General features: G+C 39.2%; 1 protein-coding gene across 4 annotated transcripts in view; it reads right to left on the minus strand.

The window, feature by feature from the left end:
- The window catches only part of LOC311287390 (uncharacterized protein), an 89,287-nt gene extending 72,015 nt beyond the window's left edge, over positions 1 to 17,272 (minus strand). The window contains exons 1-4 of one of the 4 annotated variants that reach the window (XM_084404209.1): positions 17,134 to 17,272; positions 5,543 to 7,088; positions 2,670 to 2,763; positions 2,005 to 2,392 (exon numbers count right to left, since the gene is read on the minus strand). In XM_084404209.1, coding sequence (XP_084260335.1) covers positions 2,697 to 2,763; positions 5,543 to 7,088; positions 17,134 to 17,191 — 1,671 coding nt within the window. In that variant the 5' untranslated portion in view covers positions 17,192 to 17,272 and the 3' untranslated portion in view covers positions 2,005 to 2,392; positions 2,670 to 2,696. Of the gene's footprint in view, positions 1 to 2,004; positions 2,393 to 2,665; positions 2,767 to 5,542; positions 7,089 to 17,133 lie in introns of those variants that run through there. The other 3 variants (XM_084404206.1, XM_084404207.1, XM_084404208.1) reach the window with 3 other exon arrangements.
- Positions 17,273 to 19,457: the final 2,185 nt, after the last annotated feature.

Raw genomic sequence — 19,457 nt, forward strand, 5'->3', positions numbered from 1 at the left:
CTTTACTTTTCGTCTTCAATTGCATTAAAAAAACTCCTCATTTATAAGTCGCTTTGGATAAAAGCGTCTGCTAAATGAATAAATGTAAAATGTAATGTAAATGCATAAGGTAAAATAATTACTTTCTGGTAGGCAAATGTTGCTTCTTTTCTCATTCTTTTTGCAATCGCCCTGTCAAATTCCTCAACAATACAAATTAAAACAAGGAACTCCCCCCACAAAAAAAAAGCCAAATGACACATTCTAGCTCACTTGTTAATACCATAGACTGGTTAATACATAGTGAAGGCATAGTAAATTTGATTATTAGGCAATTGTATGAGTTGTAAATGGCTGGCAACAACTTCATATCACAGTTAAATTAATATTGATCCATTTTAATACTTACGTTTTATAAGAACTAATTTAAGTAGTCTACATAAATTATATAAAGTAAAATAATTACTCCGGCATTAATTAATTCAATTTATAGTTTTAGGAGAAAAGGTCCGATAATTAAAAAAAAAGGTCAAACGGTAAATCTGATTAAATAATTAATGATGATATTCTTTGATATTAACACACTTAATGTATTTAATTGGTATACTTTAATGTCAACTAATTTTAATCAAATTTGTACAATGGCTTGTCTACAAAAAGTCCAAGGTTAAAGGCTAACGTTAGCTATCAAAATATTTTCGGGGGGAAAAAGGCGAAAAAACATAGGCCTACATTAACTCGCAACTTTGCAGGAAAGCGAAGAGAATAGGACACCCCAGCTTCTTTCAAAGCTTTCAGCACCGATCCGAATGCGCGACGTTTGGAGGCCACCTCCGCCGTATAGTCCGGGAAGATATGCACCTGTTTCCCCATGTAATGCAGCGGCGCGTTGTCACGGCTCAGCCGGAGGATCAGGTCCTTGTCACGGTCATGATGCTTCGCAATAATCGGACGCGGCCGATTCTGTAGGCTTAGGTTGCAGCGATCTATGGGCGCGATCCACTTTGACAGGTTTCGGGAACTTGTCCTGGCCGAACAGAGTAGAGATTAACCCAGAAACAAACTCCGTAGGATGACCTTGCTCCGCTCCTTCTTTTACTCCCACAAATTTCAAGTTTAGCCGACGTGAGCGGCCCTCTAGATCATTTACTTTAGCACGAAGAAATCTGTTGTCCGAACGCAGTTCGTCACAGATTTTCTCCACTTCGTTCAGACGTGAATCACAACCGGTCATGGCTAATTCCAAATCTTCAACTTTTTTCTTAACACCCGACTGTTCGGACTGTAGATTGGCCAGCACGGCATCCAACGCGTCAAGACGAGTATTGATAGACAACTTTGTGTCCTCAATGAGCCGTTTTAAATCGTTGCCTTGCGCCTCAATGGCTGCAAGTATGGTGTTGGCGGTGGCTGAGGAGAGGGAATCGCTCATGGCGTAGCCATCCTTACTCTGTTGCGAGGCCTTCGAAAGCTTCTTGGAAGTCATTACTACGTTAACTGTAGAAAGAAATTTAACTTTGGACACACTGCTGCAATCGGCAACAATTAAAATAAAAGCTGTAACATAAAACTTTGGGCGAACTGGTATAATGACGGATATATTAAACAAAAACAGGAGTCAACTTGAGGAGACTTAAAAAGAACGTCTACTCCATTCGCCGCGTGCTAGCGCCCCCCCCCCCCACATATTTATATAAATAATAACCATTGGGGAACGTTTTATATTTGGTAATTATTTCTATGTTAATATAAAAAAATGTCTATGTTGTTAAAAATAACTATCCTGCAATGTTTTGGGAACATTATTTTATTGTTGCAAAAATAAAATAAAAAGAGCATTCCTAGAACTTTAATATTTAGTTCCCAAAACAATAACTAAACAGGAACCAATGTTTGGGGAACGTTCTGTGTTTGCTGGGAAGCCCCTGAAGCAAACGTAATACTTGGCTTTCAGAACTAAAAATTATGGAATTATTCCTGAAGCAAGTAGAATCAGCAGACAATAAAATTGGACAATAACAACAAGCTGTTGATAAAATTTTAATGAGTTTAATCAATCATTACTTAAAGTACAAAAATGTATAAAAATTAAAACTAATGAGACAGATCTCAAACAATGAACAAGTTACAATTAATATCAGATTCATGTCTCTGTTGAAAGTGTTACGGCCTCTTCTTCAGCTCCTGAACATGAAAGTGTTTTTTCCGGTGTAATTTTTCTGGTGCTCTTCTTCTGAATGAGAAGGCAGAAGTGATTTCAGAACGAAGGCCCGAGTGAAACTCTTCCCGCATTGATCACATGTGTAAAGTTTCTCTCTCCGCTGTGGATCCTCATGTGAATCTTCAGACTTCATTTACATGTGAAGAGTTTTTTAGGCTTCTGTTTTTCCTTTCTCGTTCGCGTCCATCAGGTCTAAAAGAAACATTAAATCAAGTGAGATTTCAAATGAGAGACAAACGTGAAATGAAAAGTGAAGCTCAAAGTCTAGATCACTGATGAGTTCAACAGTCATTTTAATCTCATCAAATCTGGTGGACAACGGCTGTGCACGATTATGATCTATTTTAATGTAATGAAGATGATTTGTGTTCTAAAACACTAGTTTGGTCATGAAACAATGTAAATCTGGTGAGCATCAGCATGTTCTTCATCATGAAGAATGAATGAGGAATCAAGAATAAACACCAACCTCTTTGTTCTTCAGTATCATGATGTTTCATTCTGCAGGTTCTGGATCACTGGCGTTCTCTCGGTCCTCTCCTTCCAGATGCTTTCTGGCAGTTCTGCTAAAAACACACAAGTTTCATTTCTTACAGACATGATGCGAGAGGAATAATCAATATTTCAAGTACTAAGGCTAATCACATGTTAAAAAAAAATAGTGACCTTGATCATGTAACCTAACAGTGTTGTTCAATAAAACCCAAATGATTACTTACTTTGATACTTTATTTGAACCAATTATTGCTTTTTATTATATATTTGTATTTTAATGGCTGTTGTTTCACTTGGATCTATCTTTATTACCACATTTTTGTTTGATTAGTCGATTTATCGGTGGAATAATTGGCAAAATACTTCATTACTAAAATAATCAAAAGCTGCAGCCCTACTTTACTTTTGCTTTAAAAAAGGATTTCATAGAAATTTGGATTTCATTTGGCGTTTCACTACTGAAGTCCTGTTTATTTTTTCCATCTAGCTGTGCTGAACAGAAGCCCAGAACTTGTGGATATATTGACATTCAAACATGCTGACTTTCTCAGACTTATTATTGTTTTTATTTTTACTGTTATTTTATTTTTATTTTATATTTGAATACAAATTTTTACTAAATTAGTCAATAGATTAATCGATACAAAAATAGCCGTTAGTGGCAGTCCTAGAAAAAACTATTATGGAGTGGAAATGGCTCATAAGTCAATAAGCGGTCCTCTGCCGCCATCTACTGTTTATAGTACATTTTTAATAAATATGTTGGTTTGCCAAGTTTAAAGGTGGGGTATGTGATTTGCAAAACAGCCGGCAGATTTTGAAAATACACAACTCAAATGGTCCTACCTTCTTTCCTTTGACTCCACCCATTCAAAGAACATGGACATGGATGGGGGGAGGGGGGGATGGTACGACCGTTTGATTGACGCACTTACTGTCCAATGATTCTAGGTGGTCTTGGAAATGATTGGCTGGAGTTTTTCGAGTCCTGCCCGTTCTACAGATGATTAAATTGCTTAATTTTTATTTCAGTGCTTCTAACTCAGTGGATGTTAGGAATAGGATTTTAAGTGATTTTGAAAAAATGGCCAAAAAAGAGAATTACATACCCCACCTTTAAGTTTTCCTACATTTTGAAGCGTTTAGTTTTACAAATGCGGACAATCTTTGAAGCATGAACAAATCATGGTTTTGGTCATCACAATAAAAATAACATTACAACTGAATTAAGTGCTGGAAAAAGTGGGATGGACTTGAAAGTCCTTGATTAAACCCCTCCTCTGGGAACACAATAAATAAAGGGGGCGAGGCCATTTTATGTTGCTTTGGAAGAGAGTGTCGTTGCCGCTATGCCGTCGAAACGCTGTTATTTTCACCCAGATTGCAGGTCCACTTTGTTCAGTCTTCCTAAGGACGGTTACAATTTATTTTTAACTCGGTCCCTCATAATTATAATCCAAATGTCGCTGTCTGTGCTGCACATTAAATATATAATAATATAATGAAGAATAATGGTTAAATATGTGAAAAATAATGCGGATTTTTAAAAAACAAAGCATGAACAGTTACAGTGCACCCCACAAACACAATCAAGCCTTCGAAAAAAGGTGTTTTACTACCCCTTTAAAAAAGGTTGCAAAATGTGACCATTTACTCGCAGTCTAGAGCCCTGTATAGTGTTTTATTTCTGCTTTACATGAGCGCCACCTACTGTCAAAGAGCGAATTTGTTTTTTTGCATTGATCTGAAATGACAAATAAGACATTCCTCTTGGTTGAATCGTTAATCGATATCAATCAATCAACAAAGTGTCCTGTGCTCACCACACACCAGCTATAGGTGGAGAGGAGAGATTTGGCTATAGAGTGATGTGTGTCTAACTTACACAGAAGAGACTTAGTTGCTCAGCACATTAAAATAAACTACTCGCCGTGATCTAGGGGTGCACGATATATCGACTCAATATCGTTATCACGATATCACGTTGCCCGATATGCGTCCCGTCCGACATGCACCTCTCAAAAAATTGTCGCTTGGAGAGTTAAGAGTTAACTTTTCATGCTACAGATTTCCCACAGTGGTGAGAAAGAACAGGGGAGACACTTTGTTTCTCTCAATATGACTCTAGAGTCGCGTCTCGCTCCAAAGCTAATCGCCGTCAACTACCAGATGCGTTTACACTTGTCCAGTTTCATCTGGAAAGCGGCCCAGACCTCCTCCTGAAGTGGTTTGAGTGCGATCGGATTCAAATCCGCCTCGAATGTGTTTCGGAGGGCATTTACACCTGGTCTTTTCACGATCAGATAGCTATCCCATCACAGAAAACGCATGAAGTGGCCAGGTGTAAACAGCCCCTTCCATACGACCAAACCTCTACCTGTGAGTTGCCGAGGAAAGTGCAAATTGACTTCTTAAGGTTACACGGTTGTTGATGGGCCCTGTTTCTCATGACATTTTCTTTATACTTAGATTTATTTTGATTGTTTCAAACATGTCCTGTTCTGTAGACTTGCTCTTTATTTATAGTTTTTTTATACTGTAGTGTACATACAACCAGTAAAACATGTCCTGTTCTGTAGACATGGTTATTATGTATTTATTCATGTTGTACCAGTCCAATAAGACTGTCAGTTGAAATAAACCTTGTGTTGTAAGAAAACTTGTTTTATTTTTTATGAATCTATTTTGATGCTTTTTCCCATAACTTTTGTAATTTTACATATGAAATATTATTTAATATTATATATATTATATATTTTATTATAATTTTTATATTATTATCATATTAAAAATATCAAAATTAATATCGATATCACAATATCACATTTTGTCAATATCGTACACTACCCCTGCCTCTTCCGTGATCTCAGACTGTGGTGATGTGGTTTCTCCACTGCATGGATCTTCATGTGTCGCTTCAGGCGAGTTTTAATAGTGAAACTCTTCCCACACTGATCACACGTGTGCGGCTTCTCTCCAGTGTGGATCATCTCATGCGTTTTCAGAGATGATGAGAGACTGAATCTCTTGTCACAGTGTGAACACTTGTAAGGTTTTTCTCCAGTGTGAATTCTCTGGTGCTGTTTTAAACTGTCCGCTCTAGTAAAAGTCTTCTCACACTCAAAGCACATGTACTCTCTCACACCAGTGTGGATTTTCTGATGTGCATGTAAAGTATACAGCAGTGAAAAACTCTTTCCACACACAGAACATGAATGCGGCTTCTCCTTCGTATGAACTGTCAGGTGTGTCTTCAGGGTTGATGCACAGGCAAATGTTTTGCCGCACTGATCACATGAGAACGGCTTCTCTCCAGTGTGAACTCTCATGTGAAGATTAAGACTGTTTTTGTTTGAGAATCTCTTTTCACACTGATCACACATGAATGGCTTCTCTCCGGTGTGAACTCTCATGTGAAGATTAAGACTGTTTTTGTTTGAGAAACTCTTCCCACACTGATCACAAGGGAATGGTTTCTCTCCAGTGTGGATCCTCTCGTGTTTTTTTTTATCTGCCAACTGAATGAATCTCTTGTCACAGTGTGAACACTTGTAAGGTTTTTCTCCCGTGTGGATCCTCTCATGTTTTTTCAGATTTGCTGGCTGGCTGAATCTCTTGTCACAGTGTGAACACTTGTAAGGTTTTTCTCCAGTGTGAATTCTCTGGTGCTGTTTTAGACTGTCCGCTCTAGTAAAAGTCTTCTCACACTCAAAGCACATGTACTCTCTCACACCAGTGTGGATTTTCTCATGATTCTGTAAAGTATGCAGCAGTGAAAAACTCTTTCCACACACAGAACATGGATGCGGCTTCTCCTTTGTATGAACTATCAGGTGTGTCTTCAGGTGTGATGCACAGACAAATGTTTTGCTGCACTGATCACATGTGTACGGCTTCTCTCCGGTGTGGATCCTCATGTGAATCTTAAGACTTTGTTTGTCTGAGAATCTCTTTTCACACTGATCACAGATGAATGGCTTCTCTCCGGTGTGGATCCTCATGTGACTTTTATGGTGTGAAGATTGACTGAAATCTTTCCCACATTGATCACACTTAAATGGCTTCTCTCCTGTATGAACTCTCATGTGAACATCAAAAGTCTGTTTGATTGTGAAACTCTTTCCACACTGATCACATGTGAACGGCTTTTCTCCAGTGTGGATCCTCATGTGACGCTCAAAAGTTTGTTTGCTTGATAAACTCTTTCCACACTGAGTGCAGGTGAAAGATTTCTTGGCTCTTCTTTTCTTTAAAAATGTATTTTTATTCTTTGAGCGACTCAAAGGTTTTCCTCCAGGTTTGATATGATGTTCCTCCTCCACTTCACTCAGTTCTTCACTCTCCTCCTCCACTTCACTCAGTTCTTCACTCTCCTCCTCCACTTCCATCAGGTCTGACATCAAAGAAAAAAAAAAATTATATTTCATTTTCAGTACATTAACATAATTAAAAGATAAATATAATGTGAAAGGACATGAAATTGAACCCTGATGTAATAGTAGAAAGTAGACAACTGTTATAAAATATTATGATAATTTGATGCCTTTTATAAATTGATTATATGTTCTTGAAACTTTCCATGAATGAGGTAAATTTATCTTCCAATTATTATTTTTAAAACATAGGCACAAATCCCATGTTTCTTTAGCAAAATCTATTAAATATATTTGATAAATTACAATTATCTAACATGATATTAACATAAAAATATACAATACTGCCATATTTTGACACCAACTTTGAGATTGATATATATTTGACTAAAAACGTTTTGAATTATTAATGGCCGTTCACACTAGACTTTTCCTTGCACTGACTTCCATTCATGCGCATGTGAAAGTGGGACACCAGAAACACAAGCTCAAGTGAATTACCCTGTGAGAAATAACACAAACATTCAGCACTCAAGTGGAGTGGATTGTTTATTTTAAAATTTTTGAATTATTATTATTTGTTATATGTTGAACTTATGTCTGTAAAAAAGCTGCTGCAGAATATGACGTCATTTCACGACTGTTGCAGTGTGTAGAAACTTCACAAGCTCAAAGTGTAGAGTGACCGCAGCTTTAACTAGATTTAAATGAACTATTTTATTAGCATTACCTGTGTCCTTCATGTTTCACTCAACCCTGTTACTCCTGACATGATTTGCATGATTTGCGGAAAAACAGCAAAACACTGCTGCTTCAGTGTATATGTAATGAGTGATTATAATCAAGGTATTCATCAATATTTTTTCCTTCTAAATATCAAATGAGTTGAATGACTTGTGTGAGGATTTTACTTTGTTATAGAAGTTACCAGTGTGATTACTGAAATGTTCTTTTCATGTATTCTCTAATGTCAGTATTTGATATTTGAATGCAGTAACAGTGCTTACTCATTTAGCCCGGCTTCAAGAAATGAAATAGGGAAATGTTTTGTGTTTAAGAAAGGTCTTTAACGTGTTAAAACCAAGCGTGCCGCACAAGCCCTGAAAAGTGAAGCCAAAACGTCTCGATCGCCCCCCGGTGACTGGTCCTAGTATAGGTTATAAGTCCCGCCTCCCCGTGTTATTCAACGGGACGTGAGACCAACTAAACAATTAAATTACACTTCAAATATCTTTTTTCCAAAGGTGGTTTATTTCATTTGCTGTCATTAATACCACGCTGATGTAAGTTCAAGTGTCTGTTTCAAAAATAAGTTGGTTTTTAGTTAGTTACGTGATGCGGTGGTGTAACGTCATGATTGACAGCTGTGATTGACAGGTTCTCTGAGCGAAGTAGTCACTGAAGCACCAACGGACATTTTTTCGGGATCTTCGGAGGACTGAGGAGATTGTATTTACTATATTTTAACAAGCCTCTTGTCTAACTGCAATCAATTTGTAAAAAAGTGTGCAGAATCCACTCTCCCTGAGTGCATTCTGCGAGAGTGAGGGCGGAGCGTTGATTTCGCGGCTTTACTTCCTGCTCACGACTGCGCAGGTCTGGTCCCGAGATCGCTACTGCGCAGACTCAAGTTCCAATATGTCAGCGCCATATCGGGACACTGGCGGCTTCAGTTCTCATCAATGGAAGAGAGCGAAGGGGCGTCGTCCATATTTTTTTACAGTCTATGGTTAAAACACATAGGTGTCATTGAAGTCTATAGTTTAAGGGACCATTTCAGTTAAAGCCTTACTTTCCATTTAGACTAAAGTGTCCTATCCTGAGAGAAATAACTTGTTATCTCGATGTTTTGAGACGAGACTCCTGTTTATAGTTAGAGCCTGGCCAAATCCAACCTTGGAAAAGATGTGTGTCGGTGTGTGTGTTAGTCTTCTTGCTTACACAACATGACATCATGACTTTGTGTAAACATACACGCCACTTTCAAGTCAAAAGTGGCGTGTTATTTATACGCATTTTGAGCTATCCGCGTGTATTTTCACGCCGAAACGAACCGTCATCTTCCGCGTGTATGTCTACGCCGTTAAATGTCCGAGCGAAACGGAGCAAAATGTACGTGAAATTAATCATGTTGGTCCCCTTTGGAAAACGTGTAGATGTCACAGTTTAACAGCCTCAGACGTGAATCTTACACGTACCATTATCCCCGGACGTTTGCTAATCCTACCATCTAATCATAACCATTTCTTAAAACTACGTAGGCTACAATTATAAAGAAAAACAACAGACAGACAAATATAATCACAATAATTTATTTAATGAGAAAATGTCAAAATCGGTACCAAAAGTTGTTCACGTGACGATGTGTCCTCTCTGGCAGTGGTTTTGTATGAGGTAACAGAGCAGAATTTAACTTATTAATTCAAATCCATGAAAATGTTAATTCGTCTTCGGTTCGGTTCGCTCTGAGGGCTGCCGCCTGCGCGGCAGTGCGCGCTTCTTTTCTAATGTGAATGTGCATGACGCAATCTGTGACGAAGCAGGCGAGGCGAGAGCCAATGAGCGTTTGATATTACTGCCGTAACCATAGTAACCTGTCGTAACGCTTCTTGAGGGCGCAATTTTTGAATTTGAATTCATAACAAGCGCGGGGTTTGACGTTTACGGTCAAGATGGCGATTACTGGATAAAGGGCTGAGTTTGGATCTTTTTCTTGCAAATAATGGATTCTGAAGGTTTGGATTACATCAAGCTAATAAAATTGGTGTATTTTGTGAATCGATGTTGTGTTGTAAGGTTAATTATTGTGATTATACATTTTAATATTGTCCATAAAATGGGTATGTTTAGGTGTGGGAGTACAGTTAAGGGATCTTACATTTATAATCTATACATGGTATTACCCCAGTGACGGGTAGGTTTAGGGACGGAGTTGGGGTAGGTCATATTTATAATGTAACGTTAAGTCAACGGCGTTGATAAACACGCTGAAAAGCGATTATGCGTGTTGATAGCACGCCAAAAATGGAAATCGAATTGGCGTGTCATACATACGCCATTTCATGAGATCAGCCTGGCTTACAGGTTAAGGAACCACTGGCATTATTGGAGTTCGACTGTGTTGTTGTTCGGGACATGCTGGCACCCAGCAACCCAAATCTGCGACCTGGAAGGTCACGACGTGCCTGACTTCAGGGTCAGAGTGTCAGCTACATAATCCATGGAGATATGCTTCTCTCTATCTGTATATGTGTGGAAAATTACTGTTTATCTATTTCTTAGCCAATGAGAATCATTAAACCTATAAGCAATGACGTAGCTTAGACCTTGGAAATGGTATATCTGCTCTGTGTGTGTGTGTTGTGCTGCTGTGATCTTTGTAACTGTAAGCGGGGCGTCCTACGAACTCCTGTGTGAGTCTTGAAGCTGAACTTCTGCTGATGAAACTGCAAACTATCTTAAGTAAAACTTTTCTTCAATTCATTATAATTCTGACTCTGGGTCTTCTTTCAAACATCTGGTCCTTGGGTCCTAAACTGTTAAAGGACAAGTTCGGTATTTTACACTTAAAGCCCTGTTTACAGATCGTTTCTGATGAAATAGAACGGTTAAGATAAAATTTTGGACAAATGCTGCTGTCCCGAGAATTTTAGGTTTCTTTCGCTTTCCCCCCCACCAGTAGACTGGGTGTATAGGTGCACTCGAACACTCCTTCCTAAAACACATTAAACTTTCGTTTACAAAGACGTGAAACTCACCGAGTGGTCAGGGGTGTCCACTGATATGCTCACACAAAAATATGCTGCAAAATATGCTTTCCAACAGGTTTTATCGTAGTTTTTGTCTCCTCCATTGACTTGCATTGGATGTGCTGTGAGGTACGGTATTACTCCGCCGCCGGAAACTGAAATGGGGTTCAGGTTTTTTTTTCTTCTTCTTTGTGTTTTTTTTTTTTTTTTTTACGGCAGATCGCAAACAATGAAATGCCAGTGGTTTGCTTGCAAAGGTGCATTATCGCCACCAACTGGGCTGGAGTGTCTATTATTCAAGCTCTCAACGGAAGAATGTACGGGTGTGAGACGTTTGGAAAAATAGGTCCACAGTTTTACAACGAATGGTAAAACACCTGTTGGAAAGCATATTTTGCAGCGATTTTTGTGTGAACATATCAGTGGACACCCCTGACCACTCGGTGAGTTTCACGTCTTTGTAAACGAAAGTTTAATGTGTTTTAGGAAGGAGTGTTCGAGTGCACCTATACACCCAGTCTACTGGTGGGGGGGAAAGCAAAAGAAACCTAAAATTCTCGGGACAGCAGCATTTGTCCAAAATTTTATCTTAACTGTTCTATTTCATCAGAAACGATCTGTAAACAGGGCTTTAAGTGTAAAATACCGAACTTGTCCTTTAACCCCTAACAATGGTTTCAGGTTATCCTACATTAGGGTTATTTAACAACAGAAACTGAATAATCAAATGTAAAAATAAAACACGGCTTATTAATTCTGATTCCTATTAAAGCTACAAAAGTTATTCAGCCAAGAGCAGTGAGTTATTTTCTCTTTGTCTTTTGTTCATGACCCCAGTTATTGCAAGCCGTTTCGATATGCATATCGCGATATATACCTCTGCGATAGGGCTGAACGATTAATTGCATTTGTGATAATATCGCAATATGATGAAACACGATTTTTGTAACCGCAAAAGCTGCGATTATACTCTGGTCACGTGACACGCGAGAGAAAAGCAGTCTGCAGATGTAGCATCAACTTGGCACACTACACATATAGGCCTGGCATACAGGAAAGAACACTTTGTTTAATTTATGTGATTTTATGTTATAATATATATAATTAATATATAATGATATATTATGTTATAGATTCTCTCTCCAACGATTCAGAGAATTTCAGAATCGAGTCTGATCTTAGTTTTTAAACACAGATGCGTGATGACACTGCGTGTTCTCTCTCTCTCTCTCTCTCTCACACACACACACACACACTGTAACGGTCACCAGCTGGAGTGCCCTTGAAAGCCACCAGAGGGCACTCCACACCAGACTATCTTGTTCACTCACAGACTACATCTCCCATCATTCTCTGCCTGGACTCATCAGCACTCATTATCACATTCACCTGTAACTCATTATCTTGTTTAGTTCACCCCATATAGCCTGGTTCACCCCATCACTCACTGCGAAGTTTTGTATGTTGTTACACTGCACTCCTGAGCGTTTCTTCATGGTTTCCTGTTTCCTGTTTCCTGTTTCCTGTTTCCTGTTTCCTGTTTCCTGTTTCCTGGATCCCTGCCTGTTCCTCGGATTATTCACCTGCCTCTGACCCCTGCCTGTGTTTCCTGGTTTGTTTGTTTGTTCGTTCGTTTGGACTGCTTACCTGTGTTTCGACCCATTGCCTGTTTCTTGGATTACGTGTCTGGATTAACCCTTATAAAGCTGCATTTGGATCCTCTACCCTCGTGTCTCGGAGCAGTTTCGTAACAGAAAACTTTGCCGTACCTAGATCCAGCAGCGATGCCATCAGATACAGCAGTACAAATCCTGCGTCTCCGTCAGGGGAATCGGCTGACTGAGAGGTATGTCGAGGAGTTTACTGAACTGGCAAATCTCACCTCAATGAACACAGAATGCCTTAAGATCTTTTTGCGGGGAGGGCTATCTGAACTGCTCAGTTCATTCATGCCCTTGCATGACTTTGGAGCACTATATTGATCTGGACCTTTTGTTGAGCGGCTCATCGTTTACTGTGGGCGGGGTAGAGGAGGAGCTCTGTGAACCCGCAGTATCCCCTCAGCCTGAGCTTCTCCACGTCAGCCCTGCCGAGCCTGAGCTTCACGACGTCACTTCTGCCGATCCAGGACTGTACACGTTACTTCTGCCGATCCAGAGACTGTTCACGTCACGTCTGCCAATCCAGAGACTGTTCACGTCACTTATGCCGATCCAGAGACTGTTCACTTCACTTCTGCCGATCCAGAGACTTTTCACGTCACTTCTGCTGATCCAGAGACTGTTCACGTCACTTCTGCCGATCCAGAGACTGTTCACGTCACTTCTGCCGATCCAGAGACTGTTCACGTCACTTCTGCCGATCCAGAGACTGTTCATGTCACTCCCGCCGAGCCAGTGTCTCCGTACATGATGGCCGCCGCCGAGCCAGTGTCTCAGGACAAGATGGTCTCTGCCGAGCCAGTGTCTCCGGACAAGATGGCCGCCGCCGAGCCAGTGTCTCAGGACAAGATGGTCTCCACCGAGCCAGTGTCTCCGGACAAGATGGCCGCCGCCGAGCCAGTGTCTCAGGACAAGATGGTCTCCACCGAGCCAGTGTCTCAGGACAAGATGGTCTCCGCCGAGCCAGTGTCTCCGGACAAGATGGCCGCCGCCGAGCCAGTGTCTAAGGACAAGATGGTCGCCGCCGAGCCAGTGTCTCAGGACAAGATGGTCTCCGCCGAGCCAGTGTCTCAGGACAAGATGGTCTCCGCCGAGCCAGTGTCTCCGGACAAGATGACCGCCACCGAGCCAGTGTCTCCGGACGAGATGGCCGCTGCCACATCGCCTGAGCCCTCAGCAGAGATGGCCGCCGACACGCCTGAACCTGAACCTGAACCCTCAGCAGAGATAGCCGCTGCTACAGTGTCTGTTCCTTTCCCTGAGCCGGTGTCTGTTCCTGTCCCTGAGCCGGTGTCTGTTCCTGTCCCTGAGCCGGTGCCTGTTCCTGTCATTGAGCCGGTGCCTGTTCCTGTCACTGAGCCGGTGTCTGTTCCTGTTCCAGAGCCGGTGTCTGTTCCTCCGCGCTGGTCGCCTGAAGGGTCGTCTCCTCTATGGCCGCCTGAAGGGTCGTCTCCGCATATGAATATGAATATGAGAATATGACGTCATTTCACGACCGTTGCAGTGTCTGTAGAAACTTCACAAGCTCAAAGTGTAGAGTGACCGCAGCTTTAACTAGATTTAAATGAACTATTTTATTAGCATTACCTGTGTCCTTCATGTTTCACTCAACCCTGTTACTCCTGACATGATTTTCCTCCTTTCAAAAACTGAGGAAAAACAGCAAAACACTGCTGCTTCAGTGTATATGTAATGAGTGATTATAATCAAGGTATTCATCAATATTTTTCCTTCTAAATATCAAATGAGTTGAATGATTTGTGTGAGGATTTTACTTTGTTATAGAAGTTACCAGTGTGATTACTGAAATGTTCTTTTCATGTATTCTTTAATGTCAGTATTTGATATCTGAATGCAGTAACTGTGCTTGCTCATTTTATCCCGGCTTCAAGAAATTAAATATGGAAATGTTTTGTGTTTAAGAAAGGTCTTCAACGTGTTAAAACATATAAGGGTCATTGAAGTCTATAGTTTAAGGGACCATTTCTCAGTTAAAGCCTTACTTTCCATTTAAACTAAAGTTTCCTATCCTGAGAGAAAGAACTTGTTATCTTGATGTTTTGAGACGAGACTCCTGTTTATAGTTAGAGCCTGGCCAAATCCAACCTTGGAAAAGATGTGTGTCGGTGTGTGTGTGTGTGTTAATCTTCTTGCTTACAAGTTAAGGAACCACTGGCATTGTTGGAGATTGACTGAGTTGTTGTTCGGGACAGGCTGGCGCCCAACAATGCAAATCTGAAAACTGGAAGGTCACGACGTGCCTAACTTCAGAGGTCTGAGTGTCAGCTGCATAATCTATGGAGATATGCTTCTCTCTATCTGTATATGTGTGGAAAATTACTATGTTTATCTATTTCTTAGCCAATGAGAATCATTTAACCTGTAAGCAATGACGTAGCTTAGACCTTGGAAATGGTGTAACTGCTGTGTGTGTGTGTGTGTGTGTGTAACTGCTGTGATCTGTGTAATCATATGTAAAAATAAAACGATATATACCTCTGCGATAGGGCTGAACGATTAATTGCATTTGCGATAATATCGCAATATGATGAAACGCGATTTTTGTAACCGCAATTAGATTTTTTTCCAAAATCGTTCGATATTCAATATATTGTGCAGCCCTACTTAAAACTGTGACACCCAGGAAGTGACATCATCTGGGGTCTTTCTACTGCATGATGGGAGGACAAGTAAATAATCTCAATCCATTGTCTCAGTTTTTACACACACTCTACAGTGTTGATCACATTCATCAACTCTGTTACCAAAGTCACTGTAAGAAGAATCTCTATAGCCTAACTATGAATAACTTGTATGATATTTGACAAATACAATTTTATCATTAACTTGGTGTTTACTGATTATTCCTAAAGAAATAACAATTTTGTAAACAATTTTGAAAATGACAAAAATTCTGGTAACATTGTTGCAACATTTTATTTCTCCATTTAATAAACGAAACCATTCAGTCAGATAGGTTTTTGTTATGAAAGAAATACAGTTACAATTTCAAGCATTTTATCCAAAATGTAAGCACTTTTCAAACCTTGAAAACACAACATCAAAATTCAAGCACTTTCAAGGATTTCAAGCACCCGTACGAACCCTGCGCATAATTTGGCCTTTTCCTTGCATTGCAGTTTTTTTCTTATTCTTAATGCGATCAACATTTGATGTGTTTGAGGAATTTGACTAACATGTAACATTTTACATGCATTCTGCTGAAATGAACGAAATGACTCGAAAAAAGATTCAAAGATCCGAGTCTGTAAAATGATCCGAACTTCCCACTACTAGAAGTGACACTGGGCTCTTTCTACTGCATGATGGGAAGACAAGGAAATAATCTCAATCCATTGTCTCAGTTTTTACACAAACTGCATTGACTGTATCCATCAATCCTGTTACCAAAGTTACTGTAAGAAAAATCTCTATAACTATGAATAACTTGTATGATATTTGATCTTCGTCTTAAATCAGGCATATGAATGAACAATTAACCAGCACTGGTGGAGCGTAGCTCAAACTCACAAAACTCTAAATATGAATATATAGCATGGGAGGGAGAAGGGATGAATGAAGGGAGTATTTGGCTTTAGCCAATCAAACCATATATGACATCATATAGATTTTTTAAGATTTTAAGATTTTATTGTTTGTTTTTAAATCTCTTCATGGTCAAGCCCCAGCTTACATAGATGATCTATTGAAGATGCATGCTCCTCTGAGGTCATTGAGGTCCGCTGACCAACTGCTCTTATCTGTTCCTAGAACAAGACTTAAAAATAGGGGAGATCGAGCATTTTCAGTCGTGGCCCCTAGGCTGTGGAATGATCTGCCTATGTGTGTCAGAGTAGCTCCCAGCCTTGACATTTTTAAATCACGACTTAAAACTCACTTTTATTCATTGGCTTTTAAACCAGCCTGAGAGTTAATTTTTGCATTTTATTCTTTTAGTTTGTCCTTTGTTTAACTGTGTTTTGTGCTCATCATAATTTGTTTGAAATTATGTCAGTGTCCAGCACTTTGGTTAACCTTGGTTGTTTTAAATGTGCTTTACAAATAAAATTGTATTGTATTGTATATACATTGTATAACAAATCTATAAATGGTCAATATCCGGCTAGATATCCTTCTGTGCCTTGTGGTCCAGAAGGCTATATAATGCTTATAATAGGTTGCTCTCCCCCATCGAAACACTGCAGTCCACAGTAATGGATAACAGATGTGCATTACATACATAGAAAGGAATCCAAGCTTCTGCATGCATAACTGTTCTACGGACAAAGCTGAGATTTCAGTAACACTATAACTTCTAACACAATTTTATCAGTAACTTGGTGTTTACTGATTATTCCTAAAAAAAAAAAAGTGTAAACTATGTTGAAAATGACTAAAATTCTGGTAATGTTGTTGCAAATTGGGAACCAGATATAAAATAAATGTCAAATAAAACATAAAATAGTATTTAGCTTGAGCTGATGTTGACAATCAATATACACATTTCTCAAACCTCCCTTTACTGACCACTTTTTGAAAATAAACCCAGAGCATTCTGTACCATTTCATAGTTTAACTGTTTATCTAAATGTGCTTGAATGTTTCTTACATGAATGTTCTTCAGCATCATGAATGAATGAAGAATAAACACCAACCTCTTTGTTCTTCAGGATCTTCAGTGTGTTTCATTCTGCAGGGTTCTGGATCACTCATGTTCTCACTGTCCTCTTTAATAAACTCAGTCTTTGCAGATTTCAGCTCTTCCTGATGCTCTGATGCTCGTCTTCACTTGTAGCTGATGGAAACTTACAGCATCTATTGGAGAATTGCTGTGGGAGGAGCTTCACTGATGATGTGGCTGATGTGGGAGGAGCTTCACTGATGATGTTGTTGCCCCCTTGGACAATAACAACGACAACCTTTTCTTTTCTGTAGATTTATTTGCCCCGGTTGTTTTCCTCTTTTGTTTTTCTGTGACAGATCTTGGGGCTGAAAGTTTTAACATGAACAACAACATGCGTTAACTGCGCTTCTTCTCTCCCTTTTTCTCACTAGTCTTTTCTTCTCACAGCGCCCCCAACAGTATACATATTCTCAGAGGCCCTCAATATTAATCCCCTTTACATTATATTAGTGCAAATTATCTTTACAATAAACAAGAACATAAAACAAATTAAATAATTATTTGAGGTCATTGACTGCTGTGGGAGGAGCTTCACTGATGATGTGACTGCAGTGGGAGGAGCTTCACTGATGATGAATTGTAGTGGGAGGAGTTGATCTGCCAAAATCAAAAGTTACCGAGTTTGTTTTATGCTTATGGACTACAGAATATAATAATGTCAATTTTCCCAAATATAAATAATGGTAAGAAAAACAGTTGAAAGCATAAACAGTGGTGGCAAACAATTTCCTATGACAGAATAAGAGACAAACATGTATCAAATGACCACGAGAGGAGGGCATCCTTCCTTCATTATTGTCCTGACTCCCCCAAGGTTATTTCTCTAGGCTAAATGAAGATATGTCTCAGTCATAACTAACACATTGTTACATAATTTATCATACATGCATAAGGGTTAATAACAGTTCACTGTTATATCCATGTAGCAGAGAATCATGGGACTTCACATGCAATCCCTGTGCATTTTATTACCATCATGTTTTCTAAGTTTCTATGAATATAAGAAAATGCAAACACATAGAACATATACAATTTCTACCACAACAGAAATAAACATACAACTTGGTGTTGGCTCTTGGACAACTCTTCTGATTATTCTTTTCACTCCTCTATCAGAAATCTTGCAAGGAGCACCTGGTCGAGGCAAATTTATGGTGAAATGATTGTCTTTCCACTTCCGTATTATGGCCCCAACAGTGCTCACTGGACCATTCAGAAGCTTAGAATGGCGCCTATAACCAATGCCATCATTATGTGTTGCAACAATTAGGTTGCGAAGGTCTTGAGACAGCTCTTTGCTTTTACCCATCATGAGATGTGTCTTGTGTGACACCTTGGCAATAAGACCTTTTTGTAGGCCATCATTTGGGACTGAACCAGCTGTTATTAATTTCCACTGACGGATTGCTTTTTAATTACTGTAAGTTTTCAGCAGTTGTCTTGGCTTTCCATGCCTTTTTGCACCTCAATTTCTTCATGTGTTCAATACTTTTTCCCTGTGTCATTTCACATTATTACACATAACTTAATTTCTGAACTTATTTTTGTTTGTTTCTTTGTATGTATGACTTACTTTGGTTATTACCAACATCTAGTGAAAATTTCATGTCAATAGCACCTTTGGAAATATATTTACTGAAAAAAATGATGACGTGTTCAATACTTATTTCCCCCGCTGTATATGCTAAAGGAAATACATGCGATCTTGATCACCTCATCTTTGTGGCTTAAATACATATTAATTAATTGATTATAAACTTTATTTTCATGAAATTAGTCAAAAGTATCAGCCTATTAGCTCAACACAATGATAGTGTTATATTAATACAATTTAATTAATTTATCAGTTTTTGGCCAAGTTCATCTAATTTTCTTTTCTGGCCCGGTATCCGGTAAGAGTTGTATGACATCACTGCCATCTCGTGATTTGTGGCTCATGTTTGCAATGATAGATGATCAAAAATTCGCCAAATACTGTTCACAATGACAAAATATCTATAAACATCATCATAATCACAGACAAAAAAACAAGGATTACACACCACTTCTCTGTATTCCAGCTGCTCTCTTTCCGCTGGTTGTGTAAAGCAGTGTTGAGATATAGACAGAAATCATTTCAGTTTATTTTGTGAATACTGTGTGTTGTTTAAACATCAAACTCACTAGAACACACTCTTTGAAATGTATATATGATGCTGGATATCAAGGTGAAACTGTTAATAATGTAGACACAGGAATCTCGTTCAGTGTCAGTCATGTGTGCAGTGAAATTTATTAGGCATTTAAATTTTCTAA

This window comes from Rutilus rutilus (assembly GCF_951802725.1).
Source record: "Rutilus rutilus genome assembly, chromosome: 1".
NCBI lineage: Eukaryota > Metazoa > Chordata > Actinopteri > Cypriniformes > Leuciscidae > Rutilus > Rutilus rutilus.